The sequence below is a fragment of the Montipora foliosa genome, chromosome 9, assembly GCF_036669935.1.
Source record: "Montipora foliosa isolate CH-2021 chromosome 9, ASM3666993v2, whole genome shotgun sequence".
Classification (NCBI taxonomy): Eukaryota; Metazoa; Cnidaria; class Anthozoa; order Scleractinia; family Acroporidae; genus Montipora; species Montipora foliosa.
In genome coordinates this window covers 26,358,492-26,378,491 of record NC_090877.1, presented here as the reverse complement: position 1 = coordinate 26,378,491, position 20,000 = coordinate 26,358,492, and the positions used below count along the sequence as shown (strand labels likewise).

Sequence of the window (20,000 nt, the reverse complement as noted above, 5' to 3'; positions counted from 1 at the left end):
TTGCTAGCCTGCTTTATGCAAAACAAATATTGACGAAAAAGTAAATAAATATTAATATGTAGTTTTTAAGGAGAGCAGAAGGAACTTTTAGGAAGTGTCGATCGAGAATAAAACAATTTGCCATCAGCGAAAAACATTTCGGGAGATTTTTGTTACGTTCCATCAGAGTTCAATTTTTCTATCGTACTTTTGGTCATACAAGTAAAATCGCAAAATCGGAAGTGACATCGATTTTAGCGGCCGCCTGTGATCAAGTTATACCTTGCGTGTTTACTGACAACTCACGAAACAAAGGATACATCTGTGACAAAATGACGGCATAACACCTGGTTTTTGTTAGTGCGTTTTTTTTTCTTTCAATTGTTATAAAGTTCGACAAGATCTATGTGCGAATGTAACATAAAGATCACAATCGTTGATGCTAGTCCAATTGTCAGCTGAAGTTAAGCTCCTCTGAATGAGGTTAGTACTTGGATGGGGGACGGCTGCGAAGTCCCCGTGACGGCGATAGCTAATTCGTTTTTTTAAAACTTGATTTCATTTTTTATCTTGTTTGGCCGTTCAAAGCTATTTTCTTATTTTCTTTCTACGTCAAAACGGCGAACAAACTGGTTCCCAAGAAATATTGGAGTACGTATTCGTTCTATGCAAAATGCCTCTAATGAAGTATTCGTTGTATGCAAAATAATAATGTTCACAGTGGAACACACAAGTACGAAGCAAGATCTAGAAATAACGTAGAAAATTCTCCTTACCTTTAAAGCTTGCCTTTCTCAAAGAAAAAGCATCTATCCACTTTATCGAATAGTTTAATACTGAAACAATCATGGCGGGCGGAAAGATTCTATTATAAATGTTTGCTTTCACCAATCTGACGGAAGTATGTCACGGTGGCCGAGTGGTCTAACGCGCTAGCAGAGAAAAATCGTGATGGCCTGGGAAGTATAGGAGTTCTCCTCGGGGCAGGGAAGTCTGGAAATACCTTAGGGAATATAAATCAGTCCACCCGATTGGAGATTAATTCAATATCCGTGGGGTGTGCTCATTTGTGACTACCAACAAGAAAAAGATTCCAGCCCGGTTTTAAGACGTGGATGCCTTCGGCATTTCACGTAATTATCACATTACCCGCACCTTCCTATTACCCGCAGCAACCGCGGTTTACTGGAAAATTAACGCATTACCCGCGGGTAATCGGCCGGAAATTACGGTAATGCTTAGCTCCCAATAAAGTGATTAACTTAACTGAACTTTCGTTTAGAGAATGAGCAAGACGAATACTTGGAGATCCCTAGTTTTTAGTCAGTTTTACTTTTAGTGCATTGCAAGCGTCTGATGCTTAGGGTGCATTCCCTTGACCGTATTCCGGGATAGGAGTACATCGAATACAGATGTTTGAAGCCCTTTGTTTCACGGAGATTCACATTGCATTGTAAAATTGTCAAAAACCTGCGAAAATGCTATTTTCAACATATCTTCATTATCCTTGTTGCTTCAAAAGACAAGACATACAGTTTTAAATCATCACTCCACGTATTCGTATTCCAATAATCTGAACGGCTTAACGGAAATTTCCTCTAGAAAATGAGCAACACGAACACTTATGTGGCAAATCCCTAATTGAAGGGTGCACCTTATGCATTCAGGACAATATGTGCGCCACTTCCTTTCTCGTGCAAAGCACATTGATATACAAGCAGACGACCCCGCCAGGACTCGAACGTGGAATCTTCGGATCCGAAGTCAGACGCCCTCTCCATTAGGCCACGAGGCCGCTTCCCTAGGAATTTATCTGCGGGAAAACGTGTTATTCATCGCTAACATGATCTGACTGCACGAGGTTTAGCCCAGTTAAGGAGTGTGCAAAATCCTTCAACAACAGAAAAGAGAACTTCACAAAAATGATTGAAATTACAACCTCAACTTTCTCCAGTTGTAACTACGAACATGAGCTGTGTCAAAAGTCGCAGGTAAGTTGAGAAGCTGAACAAGATGGCTTACTAAAAAGACAACCGGTAGATTGTGGTGTTATTGAAAATTGGGGTGGGGATAAATCATGTCACGGTTTGAAAGTAGTGATGAAGGCAGGATTGGTGAATGGTAGTTGTGCTTGCTCCAATTTGCCTAGTAAATAAACCTGCTTTCTTGCACACTTTGCAATGAATGGAGGTACTCTAAGGTCGCCAAAGGAAGGCAGAGAACCTTATTTATTTTATCCCGTTGCCTTTGAACTCGGATATTCTTGTTCAAAAACTCTGTAAGCCCCGTGGCCCAATGGATAAGGCAGCTGACTACGAATAAGGGGTTTCCAGGTTCGAATAGAGAAAGAAAAAAAAGGAAATTTATTGCCCCCGCAGGATTTTGGCCCTGAGGCCAAAACCCGAGAGGCGACCTAGAAGCCACCGAGTAAAAAGGGAAAATATGTAAATTAAGATGTAAATGAGAAGATATTGTGTTGTATTGGGGAAAGCAATCTCGTGATTTGCTCAACCGAGCGTGCAAGGTGCTACCGGCATTGCTTAACAGTGCGCGCAAGGTGGTATCGGTATAGTTTACCGAGTTCGCGAGGTTTCCTGGATAACTTGAGTCACGAGGCAGAAAGTCACAAAGAGCATCGATATCGAAGGTTCAGCGGTAGCGATCGAAGGTGAGTAATTTTCGAATATTTACAGCCATTCCCATACTTACAGATATTCTAGACAGAAATGCTCCTTTATTGCATAAAACGGTAACTGTAAGGCCTATGGTTCCGTGGTTTAACCCTGAGCTTAAAGACTTGAAAGCAAAGCGAAGAAAGTTAGAGAAGAAAATGTTGCGAAGACAACGGAAATCTGACAAAGATGCCTATCGTGAAATATGCAACAAGTACACAAAGCTACTGCACGACCGTAAACATCTTTACTACACTGAACAAATCAATCAATGTGCTGGGGATTCCCGTAAACTGTTTCAGGTTGTCACCTCGTTGTGCAATAAGAAGCAAGAATGTCCACTGCCACCTCATAATGACAGTGAAACTCTCGCCAATGATTTTGGTGATTTTTTTTGCCGCAAAATTGATCTGCTAAGAGAGGAAATTGACAGCATTCATTTGGTTCCACCACAAATTAATTGTTATCCACCAGAAATTCAACTTCACTCATTTTCTACCGTTACAGAATCGGATGTTCGTGCTGTCATCATGAGCTCCTCTAGTGCATTTTGTAAACAGGATCCAATTCCCACATGGCTACTGAAATTATGCATTGATGAACTTCTCCCAGTAATAACCGAAATGGTAAATCTCTCCATCCGTGGTGGACTTGTTCCTGCTGATTGGAAGTGTGCTCTTGTGAAACCACTTTTGAAAAAACTGGACCTTGAACCTGTACTCAACAACTTCCGACCTGTCAGTAATCTGTCCTTTATTTCAAAGTGTGCTGAGAAACTGGTACTTCAACAATTATTTTCGCACTGCTCTGAGAATGCACCGCTTCCTAGCAACCAATCTGCTTATCGGAAATACCAGTCTACCGAAACTTGCCTACTTAAGGTGCAGAATGACATTTTGCTAAGCATGGATCGACAAGAGGTTACACTTCTCGTATTACTTGACTTAAGTGCTGCATTTGACACTATTGATCATAATTTACTACTTAACTTACTTCAATCTGATTTCGGTGTTATTGGTAGTGCACTTCAGTGGGTCCGTTCTTTTCTATCTGAAAGACAACAGCGAGTAGTTGTTGGTCAATCTTGTTCTAAAGACATCAAATGAAATATGGAGTCCCGCAAGGAAGTCGTATCGGTCCAATCTTGTTCCTACTGTATACTTCTCGACTCTTTAAACTTATGGAAAAACATTTACCCGATTTTCAAGGCTACGCGGATGATACGCAGCTATATCTATCTTTTCGGCCGTCATCCTCTGAAGAGATGGATCGTGCACTAACTGCGTTATGTGCTGCCATTGCTGAAGTTCGTGCGTGGCTTATCTCTCACAAACTAAAATTCAATGACACCAAAACTGAGTTTATCATTATTGGTACTCGCCAACAGTTAGCTAAAGTGGAAATACCTTCTGTGAAAGTGGGGACAGCTGACATAGCACCCTTGACCAGCATCAGGAATCTTGGTGCCTGGTTTGATGATAAAATGTCTATGAATGATCACATCAACAAGACCTGTAGTAAAGCCTTCAGAGGACTTTACAACATCAGACAGATCAGAAAATTTCTTTCAACAGACACTACTAAAATACTAGTCCACGCCTTTGTAACATCGCACCTGGACTATTGTAACTCGCTACTGTTTGGCCGGCCTGCATATCAGCAAGAACGTCTTCAGAAGGTGCTTAATGCAGCTGCACGAGTCATATGCTTTATTCCCAAGTACGACCACATTACACCATCGCTTATAAAACTACACTGGCTTCCAGTGAAGCAGAGAATTGAATTCAAAATTGCTCTATTAGTGTTTAAAGCAGTAAATGGCTTGTCTCCTGTGTACCTGACTAATTTACTTCAGATTCAGCCAACACGGAGATATAAACTTAGATCTGATGATAAAGAACTACTGTTCATACCAAGATCTAAATCAAAATCAGGTGACCGTGCTTTTGCTATAGCCGGACCAAGAATATGGAACGATTTACCACTTGACATTAGACTATCGGCAAATTTGGAGACTTTTAAAAAAAATCTTAAGACCTATCTTTTTAAAAAGGCTTACTATTGACTCCTAATTGCATAATTGTCTTGAACATTTTTGATCAGTTTACATATCTATTTTCTTTTCTTTTATGCATTTAGATTTATTTTATATATTTATAATTTTGTATCTATATGTACATATTTTTTTATGTTTTTATATCCACATCTTATGAATCAGTTTATTTAGTTCGTAAGCATTATGTTTATATATTTTGTAAATAGTGTCTATTATTCATTTATGTCTTTTCATTGTAAAGCGCTTTAGAATATTCTATAGTTTAAGTGCTATATAAATTTATTTGATGATAAAAATTACGGGCAGAAACATACTTATTAAAGACAACGTTTCGGTGTCCTCATGACACCATCATCAGGTCAAATATAATATTTTACAGATAACTCGAATATTAATGTTCAAGATTAAGTTCAAAGTCCCTAGAGGCTAGGTGAAAAGTTTTGCCTTTATCGAGTCACTTTGGATATTCAGACACGGTTTGTGCTCGCGAATAAGGAACATTTCGTACACAAGACAATCAAATTTGCATGAGCATTTCTTAAGAATGCGAAACATGTCAGATGTTATTGTTCTTGATTGATGTTGACTTTGGCTGTGATTGAATATTGAACCAGATCTTTTATGCTCATCGATCCGCTGGTAGAGATGTCGACGCGTGTAACCAACATAGCTGGCATCACACCAGCCACATTCAAATTTGTAAACTACTGATTGTTCTTTGATCAACGCGGGCTTGATTTCTTTATGTTTGAGATCTTCTCCAACTTTTCGAGAAATAAAGACTGGGCATAAGTCGATGTTTAACAGCTTACCAAGATCTTTCAACTGCTTGCGCACAGAGTCAGCTGATTTTTGTTCCTTGAACGGTAGAACAATTCGTACTGATTGCAGGTCAGGTGTAGATTTGCGTGGAGGTGCTGGTGTTTGTTTGGATGTGATAAAATTGGAGATCATAGAGTGAACAAGATGTTCAGGATATGCCAACTGTAGGAATAAGGTCTTGAGGCGGCTACACTCTTCATGAAATAATGACCAGTTAGATGATAGCTTGAAAGCTCGGTCTAGCATGGTAATAATTAAGGATTTCTTATAACGATCGATTATCAACGAGACTATTATAATGTAACAATAGACCAGTATTGGTCGGTTTCACGTATACACTAGTCGTAATATTCTGACCGTCTTTTCTTAGGACCATGCCTAAGAAAGGGAGAGTGTTCTCAGTTGATAGTTCCATAGTAAAGCTAATCGATGGGTGGAGATCATTCAAAGCATGCAGAAAAGAATAGGCAGAAACTTCATCCTTCATGGTAGTTAAAGTATCATCAACGTAGCGCCTTTAGTATGATGGTATCGATGGCCTCAGTCACAGTTTTTCCCTATACGGACCTCCCAGCTGGCAAATAACATCTTTATTTTGACAATTGGGTGCATATTACTATGATTATTTAAATTACAACAAATGGTATATTTCAAATATTTGATTCTTGTGCTATGGATTCATTTGGCATGGCCATCCTCAAGGAACTTGTGTCCTTCTGAAAGTATTTTCAAGTATCGAGATATAGTGCACATCTTCACGTGTCGAGCACGTAACAAAGTGACCTTTACGTGTACCACTGCACGAAAGTTTGGTCATCTTGGAGAGATGTCTTCACATCTCACTTTCGTTTCTCTTTCATTTTTTTCTGAAAAAGATGTTTCGATGAGTCATTTCGTTTCATCTTAAACTGGTCAATAAGCGTTTCCTTTCTCAAAAACTGAGCAAGAATACCCATCGATCAGTAAAAAACAATGTGCTTAGCCATTTTGGAATAAATACTATATTTTTACCTCGTTTCCATGATGAAGTGGTCACTGTCACCACCTGTAATGAAGATAATCTGGATCCAGGTATTCACTACATACACATAATAATATAATATATATAAATTTATATCAAACATGATAATGTAATGGATTTGATGATAAAAATTACGGGCAGAAACATACTTATTAAAGACAACGTTTCGGTGTTCTCATGACACCATCATCAGGTCAAATATACAGATAACTCGAATATTAATGTTCAAGATTAAGTTCAAAGTCCCTAGAGGCTAGGTGAAAAGTTTTGCCTTTATCGAGTCACTTTGGATATTCAAACACGGTTTGGGCAGGTTTTTCAAGACTGATGTCACAGTTTTTTGCTATACGGACCGACCCTTTGCTGGTAAATAACTTACCGTAAACACCGGCGTATAAGCCACACTCGCAGATAAGCCGCACCCCGAGTTTAGCAACTTGGATTTTAGAAAAAAATTTTTTGAAAGAAATTAAATAAATCAAAAGTGGAGTCTTGACAAAGATGTCTTACATGTAAATGCACTGTTTCTTCAAGTTTCTTGCACGTGTCAACCCGCGTATTAACTCACTAACATTTAAAACAGAGAATACTAAAACTCTTACCTATAATTTTGATTCTCTAATAGTATGAAAATCCGACTAGGACATAAATGTAATCTTTCTGTGGCATTTTTAATCCAGTATTTTTCATTCCTGTCCATTTCTCATTAGAATTTACATGCAACAAGACCTGACGAACGTTTCGGTTCGCTTAGTAACCAGGCATTCTCGCTCGTGATGGATCGATTTCTTCGAAGTGTCGACATTGTAAACAACTTTGTGGTGGAATGGAGATTTCCTGCCGAGTGAAGTTCACTTGCTCAAGAGAGGCAATGTTAAACCGGTTAAAAGATCTTTTAACAAAGAAGGTTTAATCATTAATCAAACTCGCAAAAGCAATGATCAATGCGTAATGTGGTATTGTTTTATGAAGTTCTTATTAATTTGCTACACAGGTCTCACCCTGCAAGCATAGCCTTTTCTTACGGTACATATGCTTTGCAGACGAATTTTCGCTAAACTTGTTATAATTTATGCGAATTTACGGCATGGTGTCTAGATGTTCTCGCAGATAAGCCGCATCCCCGATTTGATCCGAAATTTTTGAGCAAAAAGGTGCGGCTCATACGCCGGTGTTTACCATACCTGCCAACTCTCCCGGTTTTCCCGGGAGTCTCCAAGTTTTTCATCAAATCTCCCGGTCTCCCGGTTAAGCCACCAAATCTCCCGCGAACTACCTACCGTGGCTTTTTTCCAATTTTTTTTCTCTAATTTCGTTATTTTCGCGATTTCAAAAAAGAAAATAAAGCAAAAAGTGGATTTAGTGCTCTTATTTAGTGCTTTAATTTATTTGATCGGAAAACGTAAATCAGCTAGAGCAATCAAATTTATATACATGTATATTTAACGAGTATCGTAACTGGTCAGAAATAAACCAATCATATTGCACAATACATAGTAGAAAATTGGCGCGGTTTTCGCACACTGTTTACATCTGATCTGTCGAAGCGAAGATGGCCAACGTGGATTTCGATTCACTTCAAAAGGAATTCTTAGGCGCCCTTCCCTCGGGTTTTGAGGGGGTGAAAAACCTTGCTTTTGAGAAAATGGAGATTACTCCTTTAGCTGGCGTCCAGCCATTTGCAAACACACAAGGTAAGCTACTATTACGAGTGTTCTTTTGCAATTTGAGCGCGTTCGAGCTGCAAGTCACCAATAGTTTCCATAAAACTTTAAAAATTCATGAATTGGAAACTTTTCTGATTTTCTTAAAAACCGATTAAATAGAAATTCAATTTTTTTTCGGCGAAAAACAGTTGGTGAGTCCGGTTCTGAAGTCGTCAAAAATCCTTCTACACCCTCGGTTATCTTCGGAAGTCGTCGGAAAATCTTCGGCAATCGTCGGAAGTCATCGGAAATCTTCGGTGATCTTCGGAAGCCGTCGGAAACCTTCGGCAACCTTCGGACGAAAATTATCTAGACGTCTCCAGATTTTCGTACTCTGGGGGTTGGCAGGTATGGTTTACAGTATTTATTTTTTACCTCTCTCTCCCCCATCATCTCTGAAATCACTTGTTTTAATTGTTGACTCGCTCCGCGCTTGATAGCGAATGCAGTATTAAAGCGACTTACAAACTGAATGTTTCAAAGATAAGTATTTTTTATTTAAATTATATTTCCAAACCTCTTGTCTAATGAAAAATAACCTCTGTATGTAAACGGAGTCGGTGTAAAAAAAAAATGGAAATTTAAAAAAACAAAATTTGATTTGATTTGCGTTAACTTGTTAATTTCAATTTACAGTGTCCCCGATTAGTGCTCTTCGGCGCTAGAAGATTAGACACTTATTAAATAAAGTTCCTTTCCTTTTTTAAGGTCATCACACAAGCTCACGCTCAAGGCTAGGATTCCGCCTGCCGTGAGCAGGTCGGATGAGAAAATTCCGCCCAACCAATCTGAGTTTGCAGGATTTGTTGAATTCCGCCCATTCAGGCATTGAGAAAAAAAAAGAATTATAATTCTCTGTGACCAAATTTTGGAAAGTTCCTATCAAAGACATACAGTAAGCAAAATCTATTGTGCAACTTCCAAGTACATTACCAGTATGACTTTAGCTGTATTGAATCTGAAAAGTTGTGTTGAACGCTATGACTTCTGCAGGTAATTCTGTTAACATGAAATATGTTTGTGTCGATAAGCTTGATAAGGCAGTGTATAGTTCATTTCCCACATTTATAACTGATAATTACAGGGAAGTAATTAATTTCCTGTCATCATTATATAATAGCACATAGTGACATTATAGTGACATTCACTACCGGCATTTGAGCCATCACCTTGAAAGTTGTTTTACTAGGATCAATGGGATGTGAACCAGGATTTTTCTTGTCCCTGCGAAGGTTGAACTTACCAGCAATATGCCCTGCGGTGGACCAGACTTAACAAGAAACTATTTCAAAAAACAAAAATAGTGTTTCGTTTCCGGAATGGTAGGGGCAGGAGAAAAGATAGAATACTGTAGTGTGGATCACTTGGCTTGTCATTCTTATTTCACTTCACGTATTGAAACTCTCGAGAAATAAAGATAGAAATGTGAACGCAAACTCTCTGAACGGTGTTCCTTGGTATCAACATGCATAACTAGGTTTTAAACTTATAACGCAAGGCGCAATAGAACGAGACAACAGAAGTATTGGCAATTTTTGAGGGGAACACTTCCTTGCGGCAGGTTAGCCTATGCGACTTTCAGATTGCGTGACATAGAACAACCTCACTTATCTCCCCAGCACTACGAGATGAGTGGTAAACAGGACTTGCTGGATCGGACAAGAGCATTGGTTAGTGAGCAATGCACAAAGGCAAATGAGCCATCAAGCTTGGGGGAAGTCGCGGCACAGACGTAGCCACACCACGCAGGATTGACCCAATTTTAATGACGGCAAAGTGATATATCCAACTCACCTCCAAAGGGAGGGAGGGAGGGGAAAAACTTTAACAAATTGCAAACAGCTAGTTGATTTTACTATATAGGACAAACTGCCAAGTGAACCTTGGATGACTACTGAGGCTTTTATAGCTAGACCCTGTCTATTAAAGTAGCCAGTTGCACAGGTTCTACTAATAGTTCTATCATGAAACACAAATTCTGCTCTTCTTCTGGCTTTCCTCACTACCCGTAGTATAATGTTGGTAGGACCGAAGATACTGAAGTGTTCACCAGTTGTCGGAACCTCGGAATTGGATGATTTAATCACTGAGTATAGTGAAATAAACACCGAGTGTGTGAGTGTGTGTGTGTATAATGAAATAAACACCGAACATAATGAAGTGAACACCGAATATAATGAAATGAACACCAAAGGAATAAAACACCCAGTATAATATAATGACCACCGAATATACTGATTTAAGCAGAGAATATAATGAAGTAAGCTGCGGGTATACATGTAATGAAGTATGCACCAAGTATAATGAAGTATGCATAGAATATATTGAAGTTAGCTACCACCAAATATGATAAATTTAAGCACCAGATATAATGAAGTAAACACCAAATATAATGATTTAAGCACTAAATAGAAGGACACAAGAACCAGATATCATGGGTAAGCACCGAATATCATGACCAAAAGTATCATAAGACAGTTATGGTGTTCCATAATCTTCGATCATTTTACAACAGTTATTCACAGATAATAATAATCAGCGATCCCAATACAATAAGTGCATTTTGTTCCTATTTTATGGTATTTCAAGGTACCGTGGAAAGAACCACATGGATCAAAAAGATGAGGACGAAATGTTGCCTTCTAGTCATTGAATGTTCCTGTTCCTGTTTAACTATCATATTTTCAAGGCATTTTCCAAAACTATTTTAATTGCTTTTCAATTGATAGCATATCAAATAAACGTTTATGGAAATTTTAAATAAATTCTGTTTGTTGTTGCCCATCGATCCTTTAATTCCTTGCATCTTTCACTTTCATTTTCCAACATAATTTCATGTAAAATAATATGAAAACACCACAAATTGTGCAGCACATATTAATTGGAAAACACCTCAACTGTCTAGTGCTGGAGCACTAATTGGGTCACTGTAAACTGAAATCAACAATTAACAAAAATCAAATCAACTTTTGGTTTTGAGGAGAAGGGAAAACTGGAGTACCCGAAGGAAAACCTCTCAGTGGAGAGTAGAGAACCAACAAAATCAAACCACATATGACCCACAATCTAGGAATTGAACCCAGACAACATTGGTGAGAGGCGAGTGCTCTCACTACTGCACCATCCCTTTATCCGGAGACTAATTTCTCTGCAAAACTGGTGTACATATTTTTTTGGAATTTAAATATCTTAGAGTTTATTGCAAACATTTTAAGGTTACGTTGTATGGGAAGATTTCATCCTCGCATTAAAAAAAAAGAATGTATATGTTGATTTTACCGCTCACAGAACAAGCCTTATATCGTTTCCACATGGTAACTAAGCTCGGTGACCTAACCCAATTTTTTGCATACACTTAGGATTCGGTTCTTTATATTCTGAAAGGCTATAATGTAAAAAAATATTCAGTGGAACTTTCTTCTTCTTCCAACAGCATTTCATAAACATAATTATGTTATATCAGAAAAAGCAACGTATTAGGTAAAAGAGTTAAATAGGGTTTTCAAAATTTGACAAAAAAATACAAGGTCCCTTAAAAAGTATCAAGATATTTTCCAAAAAGTTGAAATTTAAAGGGGCTTTTAGCAGGGGTGTACCGTTGGCATGACGACAGCTTGGGACTTGCAGACACCCTTAAAATTGCATGACAATAGCATCAGACAGACATCAAAACGTTTCTTTCTGAAAGGATTCACAGTGTTGTAGTCCTTTTCCATTGTAAATCCACTGTTACCTGTGGAAAGCCCTTTGAACCCACATTAACACTTGTCCATTTTCCGTAAAGCATGACAACTTAAACAAACTAGTACAAGAGTGTAAATTCACAAGAATATCACGTGACTTCCTGAGTGGGAGATCCCATGAGATAGCACAGCGCATGCAAAAGGCCATCGAAAGCAAGGCCACACTTTGACGTTCAATACATGGAAAACGTATAAAAAACCTGCAGTCTTACACAGTACGCCTCAAACAAGCTTGTGGGCTTAAGCTGTTCCTAACAAAACTGTTATTCTAGGAAGTAAAAAATATGCTGTACCATAAATAATATTAATAGTGTGTAAGTACTGCATTTTCTTGTAACTTGCTAGAATTGTGCATTGGTTATAACTGCCTTCAGTTGTATCCAGGCTCTCTCTTTCAGTTCTCTTTTATTGTTGATTGTGGAGAAAAATAAGAGAGAGTAAGCCTGGGTTGAGTAATCAGTTTTCTATTTCTTGCAAAAGCTTGAAACACTCTGATCGTTCATCTTGTGACTGCATTCTTTTCCCTCTCAACCCTGTCTAGATTAATTAATTAATGATCAGTCCCTCATTTGGAAGGGGGGGGGGGGGGGGTGGCATACTGATCAAATCTGAAAAGGGCTTACAATGTAGCAATGAATTCCTTTTCCCATTTTGTTGATTCCATTACACTAGTGAATTTAAGCTACAGTCACACATTTAATAACAAAAATGTGCCTTGCAGTAGAGCAAGTCTCTGATGTTTTGGTACAACTCAAAGTATTTTTCGAAAGTGTTTTAATTACAATTGATGATAAATTGTTGATAAATTAAAGAGGAAGAGATGAAAAAACTTGATTTTTGTGTCTTCATTAGTGAAAGTCTGACAAATAAATTATGCCTATTTATACCATATAAATTTTTTACAATAATTTTCCAGACTTTTAACTTTTTAACACATTCCAAACTTTAAATTAATAGCATACGTCAGACAGAAAATGGTATTATTTTTTTAAATGAACGGGTTCAGCCGAACTGTTTAAAAATTCATCGAACAATATGATCTCAAAACAAATTCTGAAAAGTTGTGTGAAGCTGACAGTAAAGTCATCTATCAGAAAGTATGGGTTGCCTTACTCATTTTGTAAAATGAGTCTCATCTTCCCCATCTTCACGTAAGGCCTCCATCAACCAGTCTGCTTGCAAGGCAAAGTCTCTTTCTCCATCCAAATTAATCTGTTGATATTCCATTAATTTTCCATGACTCCTGTCACCATCAGGCAGCACAAGAATGCACTGAAGCAAGGCAAAAACCAGTGCATAAATGGCACACACTCCTGCAGCACAGCGAAACACAATTGTGGGTCCATAAAGCTGGTATAATAGAGCAACAGCCATGCCTCCTAAACCCATACCAAAGCCATAATACACAGTTGAGAAAATAACTTTCATTGTCTTTTCTGTGCCATGTAAAGAAACTACAGCTGCATATGATCCACATGCTGAATGAACTGCTGTGTATGAAAGCCCATGTAGAACTTCTATTGGAACCATAAGCCACGGATTTTTGAAGTATGAAAAATAAAGGAAACGGCCTCCATAAGAAAACAAAGACAGAAAGATCACCCAGTGATGTCCAAAGCAACGAATCATGCGTTTTGAGAGGCACTGCATTGGAATTTCTGAGAAGGCAGATAATACAACAATGGTTGCCATGACAGTGATAGATGCTCCAATGTCTTGCAGATACCACATCATGAAGTTAAACATCAGAGACTCTGCCATTCCAAGCACCAAAAGCACAGCAAGAAAGCTGATCATGTTCACATCACAACACAGATATGCAAAGGTTTTTCCAAATTTTAGGCACAGGATTGACTTCCTTTCATGTTCCTTTAGTATTGCACCAAGAACGAAGGACAAGGCACCGAAACAACCAAATATGTAAAAATGAAGGTAAAAGCTATTTTGAAGCCCAAAGTCACAGCGATGATACCCTATTGCTAATATTAATACTCCACCACCAAGCATGGTTCCAACAGAGGCCCAGACATTATTACCTAAACGGGAGCCTTTGTCGTGTTGCATAATATCGAGCAATAAGCTTCTGCTTATTCCCCTGCTTGAAGATGAGAATAGCTCACAGAAGAACACTAGAGTCAGTAAAATTTTGAAAGTGCGATCCATTCTAAATCCATAGAGGAGGTACCAATCATTTTGTACCTCTAGTCTTGTAAAATTATTGTCCACGGATTGTTTAAAGCTTAATAATGAATTATTAACCAAATGAGTAGCCACAGAGTTTGAATGGGTTAACGTATCACCGTTTACACCAGGAAACGACCTTGTAGTATTAAATCCCCTTATTTCAGCATCGCCGACTTTCAAACTTGTGATCTCCGTATTGAAGAGCTTGGAGTGATTTCCGGTGGATTGAACTTCCGCAAATGATGTAACCGGAGCATTGTTTACTTCATCTGAGGTGGTGATTTTTCCGGTATTTTTCGTTGATGCGTTCAGAAAACTCGGGTTTGATCCATTGGCACTTGATATATTGAAGTAAATATCCGATTCTTCAATTTGTCCCCCATTACAAGTGTACGATCGAAAATTCGTCGTGTTGTTGATTAATCCCAGTGAAATATTAGAAATCACGGTAGCCAAAAGAAACCCAAGAAGAAGCAACTTTCTCTTCTTTGTTTTTTCTGCTACAACTCTCAGCAATGGGAAAGCCCAAAAAGATACCAAAGATTTTGCACTTCCCAGGATTCCACTTTGAAATGCTGTTAATCCAATAAAACGAAAATACATCGGTAGGAAAGGCAGTAGACTGGCTTGCCCCGCCGATGAAAACAGGTTGAATAATCTAGCTGGCACCAGCGAACGGTTGACAAAGGAGAACTTTGTGCGATGAGATCCCTGACTATCCATTACCGTGATTCTTTGAGCGTTAACTAATCATTTCGGATGGAGTGATTACCTTCGTGGGTTTAAGGTAAACCTCAGTTGATCGAGGAAATCACTGAAACGTGGCCAATCGCGGAACGTGAATGTTCATTTGAATTTAAGACGTGGCTAGAGTCCAGGCTTCAGCTGCTCTTTGATTCTTTGGGGAGGGTCGAGAAAATGACAGTGAAAAAGAGGACTTCTCTTTTCCTTCATCTTTACTGACTCAATGGCCCTGCAAATTTGTTGTATACAGCTTTCTTGTAGAGCTTTCTTATTTCGATGGCATAACAAAATTGATAAGCAGAAAAGTGAAACAAACGTTTTGAGGATGCTTTCTGGTCCTGATTGGTTTTAAAAAACAACTGAAAGTGCACGCGTCACAACGTTCAAATAAAACCAACACAAATACGCGACGTTGAATATTTTTTAAATTTCTGCTTTCATTTGAACCATATGACATACGGGTTATCGCTATACGGAAAATTTAAGTAAAAATTAGGGATACAGGACATTTGAGAAGAGATTCCGGAATACCGAGCAGTAAACTTGTCATTTTTTACAACAATAGGTTCGTTGGTCAATATAGAAGGCACAAAACGTGAAAACGATACTGCTTACAAATGATGATGATGATGATGATGATGATGATAATGATAATGATGATAATAATAATAATAATAATTTGCATTTATATTGCGCAGGTTACATGAATATATATGATCACCTGCACATTATAATGATTAAAAACTAAAAAGTATAATAATGTTAAATTGAGCTAAAATAAATAAAAAGTAAAAACTAGATAAATATCTAGCTAGATGCAAATAAATAAATAAATAAATAAAAATTGATTCCAATTAAATCATAGGTATAAAAGCTAGCCTAAATAAATGCGTTTTTAAGGTATTCTTGGAATTTTTCAAAGATCTACTGTTGTGTATTTTACTGGGGAGCGAGTTCCATAGTTTTGGGGCGGCAACACAAAAAGCCCTGTCCCCCAATGTTTTCTTAGTTCTCTCTCGTGGCAACTCAAGGAGAAGGTCATTGTTTGATCTTAAAGAATAGCGAAATGTACTCTTAATACCAATTATAAAGTTCATATATTCAGGCGCAAGCCCGTGTATAGCTTTAAATGTAATTACTAGTATTTTTTAGATTTAAAAATCTAATTCTAAATTGCACTGGCAGCCAGTGAAGCCTGAAAAGCATATGATCAAAGCGGGGAACATTGCAAATTAGACGCGCGGCTGTGTTTTGGACACGCTGTAACTTAGACAGCTCTGTTTGTGGCAAACCATATAATAAACTATTGCAATAGTCAATTCTACCAGTAACTAGAACATGCTCTAACTTCTTCGTTGATTCAATTGATAGATAATTTCTTATGTATCTAATGTTGTGCAGCTGGAAATAAGATGCATTACAAATCTTATTGATTTGTGTCGCCATAGTAAGTTGCTGATGAAACCAGCAGCCCAAATTCTTGGCCTCTTGAGCTGGAGTAATCTGATGGTCACCAACAGCAAGAATGCCTGCGCTGATCTCAGACAGTTGCTGTCTTGTTACAATAAGTAAATACTCAGTTTTATCGTCATTTAGCTTAAGCCGATCAGTCAGTATCCATTGACGTATGTCTTCTGTACATTGTTGCATTGCCATATTTGCTTCATCCCAACTTGCTTATGAATCAGGTTTAAAAGAAAGATAAAGCTGAGAGTCATCCGCGTAGCAATAAATGTCAGGTAGATGTGCTTTTACAATCTCAAAAAGCTTGAGACGGGATCCCTGAGGAACACCATACTGCAAGAAAAAACGGTCAGAGAGAGTCCCATTGACCGAGATGCGTTCACTTCTGTTCCTTAAAGGCCCACCTTCAACCGACAGGCTTTTCGACCGTTTGTTTTTGTTATGGAAATTCGCATTGCTTATCACAGCGATCTGTATCATGTATGAAAATTGTTCTACGGCACGCAAAGCCTGTCGGTTGAAGGTGAAAACCATACCAAGACTTTACTCGAGACGCCAAACCTTACTGAAGACTCGTGATCAGAATACCGTGATCAACGGTATCGAAGGCCGCGCTTAAATCTAAAAGAACCAGCAAAGTTACATGACCCTTTTTCATATTCATAAGAATGTCATTCTTTACTTTTAAAAGAGCAGTCTCAGTACTATGGTGTTGCCTATATGACGACTGCAAAGCAGGATAGAGACCATTGGAAGGCATATGCAAAAGACGTTGAACTGATACCAAGCGTTCTGTCAATTTAGACACATAAGAAAGGAAGATCCAGAGTAAGTGTCGAGAAGAACGAAACACCATTTAAAGTTTTTGCATTATCTAGTACCCAAACATATTGCGCACAATGACGTCATCCGTAGCAACTGGCTAGTGACTAACTAGGGATACAAACCATCTTTTCCATGACGTCACTGCCGGGTTTTACACCGCAGATAAGCCGGATAGGGGATAGTCAGACCCCCCATAATACATTAATACATACATTGAACACTGATTCACTAACCGCAAAAAATAGACCCTTCTCCAAATTGGCGACCGAAAATTCAAATCAGTTAATTTAAAAACTGATACCAGAAATAGAAAGAAGACCTTTACTTTAGTAACCCTGCGAAGTTTCAGCATATCAGGTGTAAGGGACCGTTTATTTTTTATGAGAGAAGGAAGGGGGGGGGGGGGGGGCGGGGGGGATTTGGGGAGGGGGACACTCGAAAAAAATTGGCTTGAAAGAGGGGGGGGGGGGCAGCCCAAAAAAAAATGAAGGAAAAGGGGGGGGGGTGGGTCGGACGAAAAAATTAGAATAAAAATAGGATAAGAGATGTTAACAAATTGAAGCAAAATTGTGCTCTTTTATTTATAACAAATATGCTAAAACAGTTCCAGGGTAACAAAACTTCTCAACAGCTTTTTTTATTTTGACAGTGAACGTACCATAATAACAGCCTTGAATAGTAACAACTTTCTTTTCATTCATAAAAATGTTGTTGCCAAGCGCATATAAGACGAGGAATATGCAGACGAGCGGCCAGCTAAAACACGCTCAGGACGAGCAGTAACAAGGAGAGCTGAAATTGACTTTTCATTCTTTTGAGTGAGGATTTGTTAAAAGCAGCTTTCTCGCTTTCAGGTTTCTTTCGATAAATTACGAGAAATGTAACAAAACGAAATTTTAATGCAGTAACTTTTGTAACGCCATATGTATTTTGTTTTATTCAAGAGGGGGGGGGGGGGGGACCTAAAAAAAAAACACAGTTTAGGGGGGGGGGGCATGCGAAAAAAATCGGAAATTAGCGGGGAGGGTCATGCAATTTTCAATACACTCCTTCAAAACCCACCAGCTCCCCTACCCCATAAGAAATGAACAGTCCCTAATATCAGCCGAGAAAATGTAAGTTGAAAAATGAAAAATTTACAGACGTTTGTATGATTAAGGGTATGGCGTATATCCCCAGTCATACAAGCGTATGCAAATTTGTCTAATTTCACTTACATTTTCTCGGCTAATATAACACCTATGACGCTGAAACTTTGCACGGTTGCTAAAGAGTGCTCTTTCTATTTCTGGTATCAGTTTTTCACTCAGTTCAAAATTTAACTCATTGAAAACCGTTGCCGCAATTTTGGAGAAGGGCCTATTTTAAGTAGTGTCTGAAAAATGAAGAGATTTATTTATCGATGGTGACTCGACGATACTAGGGAAAAAAATCCGAGTATTCCTTTGCAGGAGATAACCCACAACCTTCCGATTACTAGTTCGGATGCATATAGCACCATGTTAGATTACTTATGGAAATGATCATAATGTGAACAATGATATTCTCTAAGTCTCTGCTCAAAAAGTTCCTTCCTCTCCACTTGAGTGCAAGAAATATATCCCGCAAGAAGTACTACTCAACTCAAAACATCAGAATTACATTGACTACCTCGTAAATGTCTCTTCTTTCTCTGCCATTTTTCTGTCCATTATGATCATAGCCGGGGTTTACCAACTTACTGTTCAGTAAACTTACTGTTTACTGAATGCTAACAAATTCTGGTTGCTTCACAAGCCTTAATTCGTACACCGGCGTGTTACGGTTTGACCAGTTTTCTGTGCTTCAAGTTTCTAAAACTTGTCTCCCCTTAAATCAGAGTACCATCGTTTTCATCTAAGCGTGGACACGTGACGGAAAAACATGCTCTATCTAGTTGGCTGCAAACGTGACAAGTAGTCTTCAATCATTCGAAGATGTTCATGCAAGTTTTCCTAGAATGGCGGCAAGACTGGACATCAAAGACTTTTTCTAAGAAATTGACCCTAATCTGATAAAGTATGCTTCAAATACTTTCGAACTATTGCGCGCAAAAGTTTCAACTGTTTGCCTAACGGTTGCCAAACTGAAAACTTCAAAGAACATGTTTTCCCGTCATGTGTCCACGCTTAGATGAAAACGACGGTATGTCCATAATGGCGCAGACCATCAGAGTCAGCATCAGTCCTCTCCTCTCGTTTTTCTTTATCTTTACTTTGTTCTTCGTTGCCTGTTTGATATATATAGATTCCACTAAATCAAGGCTACACTACTTTCGTTACAGCTGCCGGGGGTATGGTCACAAGAACTCTAGGAAGGTTTGATTTCACAGGAGTGCAGAACCTTTACGTCACCAAAAGACGTGATATGCATGTATTTTGGCAATACACATCGGCCAACGCATTTGCGTCGGATTCGTTACCATTACCACAGAAGAGTAAACACCAGAAAATCGAATATAGAATATAATGGAAAACGAGATTTTTTAAAATATATTTTTATGGAAAGAGGCACCAAGGTGGTGCTGTCGTAGCGTTGCTATAGTAATGTTTAACGTGATAAGTTACCAACTCTTGATCTTTCCAACCGTTTATCCGTTTTAGCCATAAAAAACCCTCTCTTATTGGTCTGAAATTCCTACTAACCAAATGATTACTTTCCTAATGCAATGCTACGGTAAGCCGCCTACAGGGCATTCATTTGATGACATGCAATATATCCTCGTAAGAAAACAAGAAGCTTTCATGATTTCTAAGTCAACTTCTA

General features: G+C 38.4%; 2 protein-coding genes across 2 annotated transcripts; one reads left to right on the top strand and one right to left on the bottom strand.

The window, feature by feature from the left end:
• The first annotated feature begins 3,831 nt into the window (after nt 1-3,831).
• On the top strand, nt 3,832-4,716 carry LOC137971615 (uncharacterized). The gene has a single exon (XM_068818412.1). The coding sequence runs from the start codon at nt 3,832-3,834 to the stop codon at nt 4,714-4,716; it is 885 nt and encodes a 294-aa protein (XP_068674513.1).
• Nucleotides 4,717-12,682: 7,966 nt separating this feature from the next.
• LOC137969659 (major facilitator superfamily domain-containing protein 6-like) lies at nt 12,683-15,025 on the bottom strand. The gene has a single exon (XM_068815991.1). It carries the CDS (start codon nt 14,904-14,906, stop codon nt 13,113-13,115), a length of 1,794 nt encoding a protein of 597 aa, XP_068672092.1. The 5' UTR covers nt 14,907-15,025; the 3' UTR covers nt 12,683-13,112.
• Nucleotides 15,026-20,000: the final 4,975 nt, after the last annotated feature.

Bases quoted from the DNA above. Each gene is read 5' to 3' on its own strand.
- LOC137971615 (XM_068818412.1), top strand. From the start codon at position 3,832: ATGGAAAAACATTTACCCGATTTTCAAGGCTACGCGGATGATACGCAG.
- LOC137969659 (XM_068815991.1), bottom strand. From the start codon at position 14,906: ATGGATAGTCAGGGATCTCATCGCACAAAGTTCTCCTTTGTCAACCGT.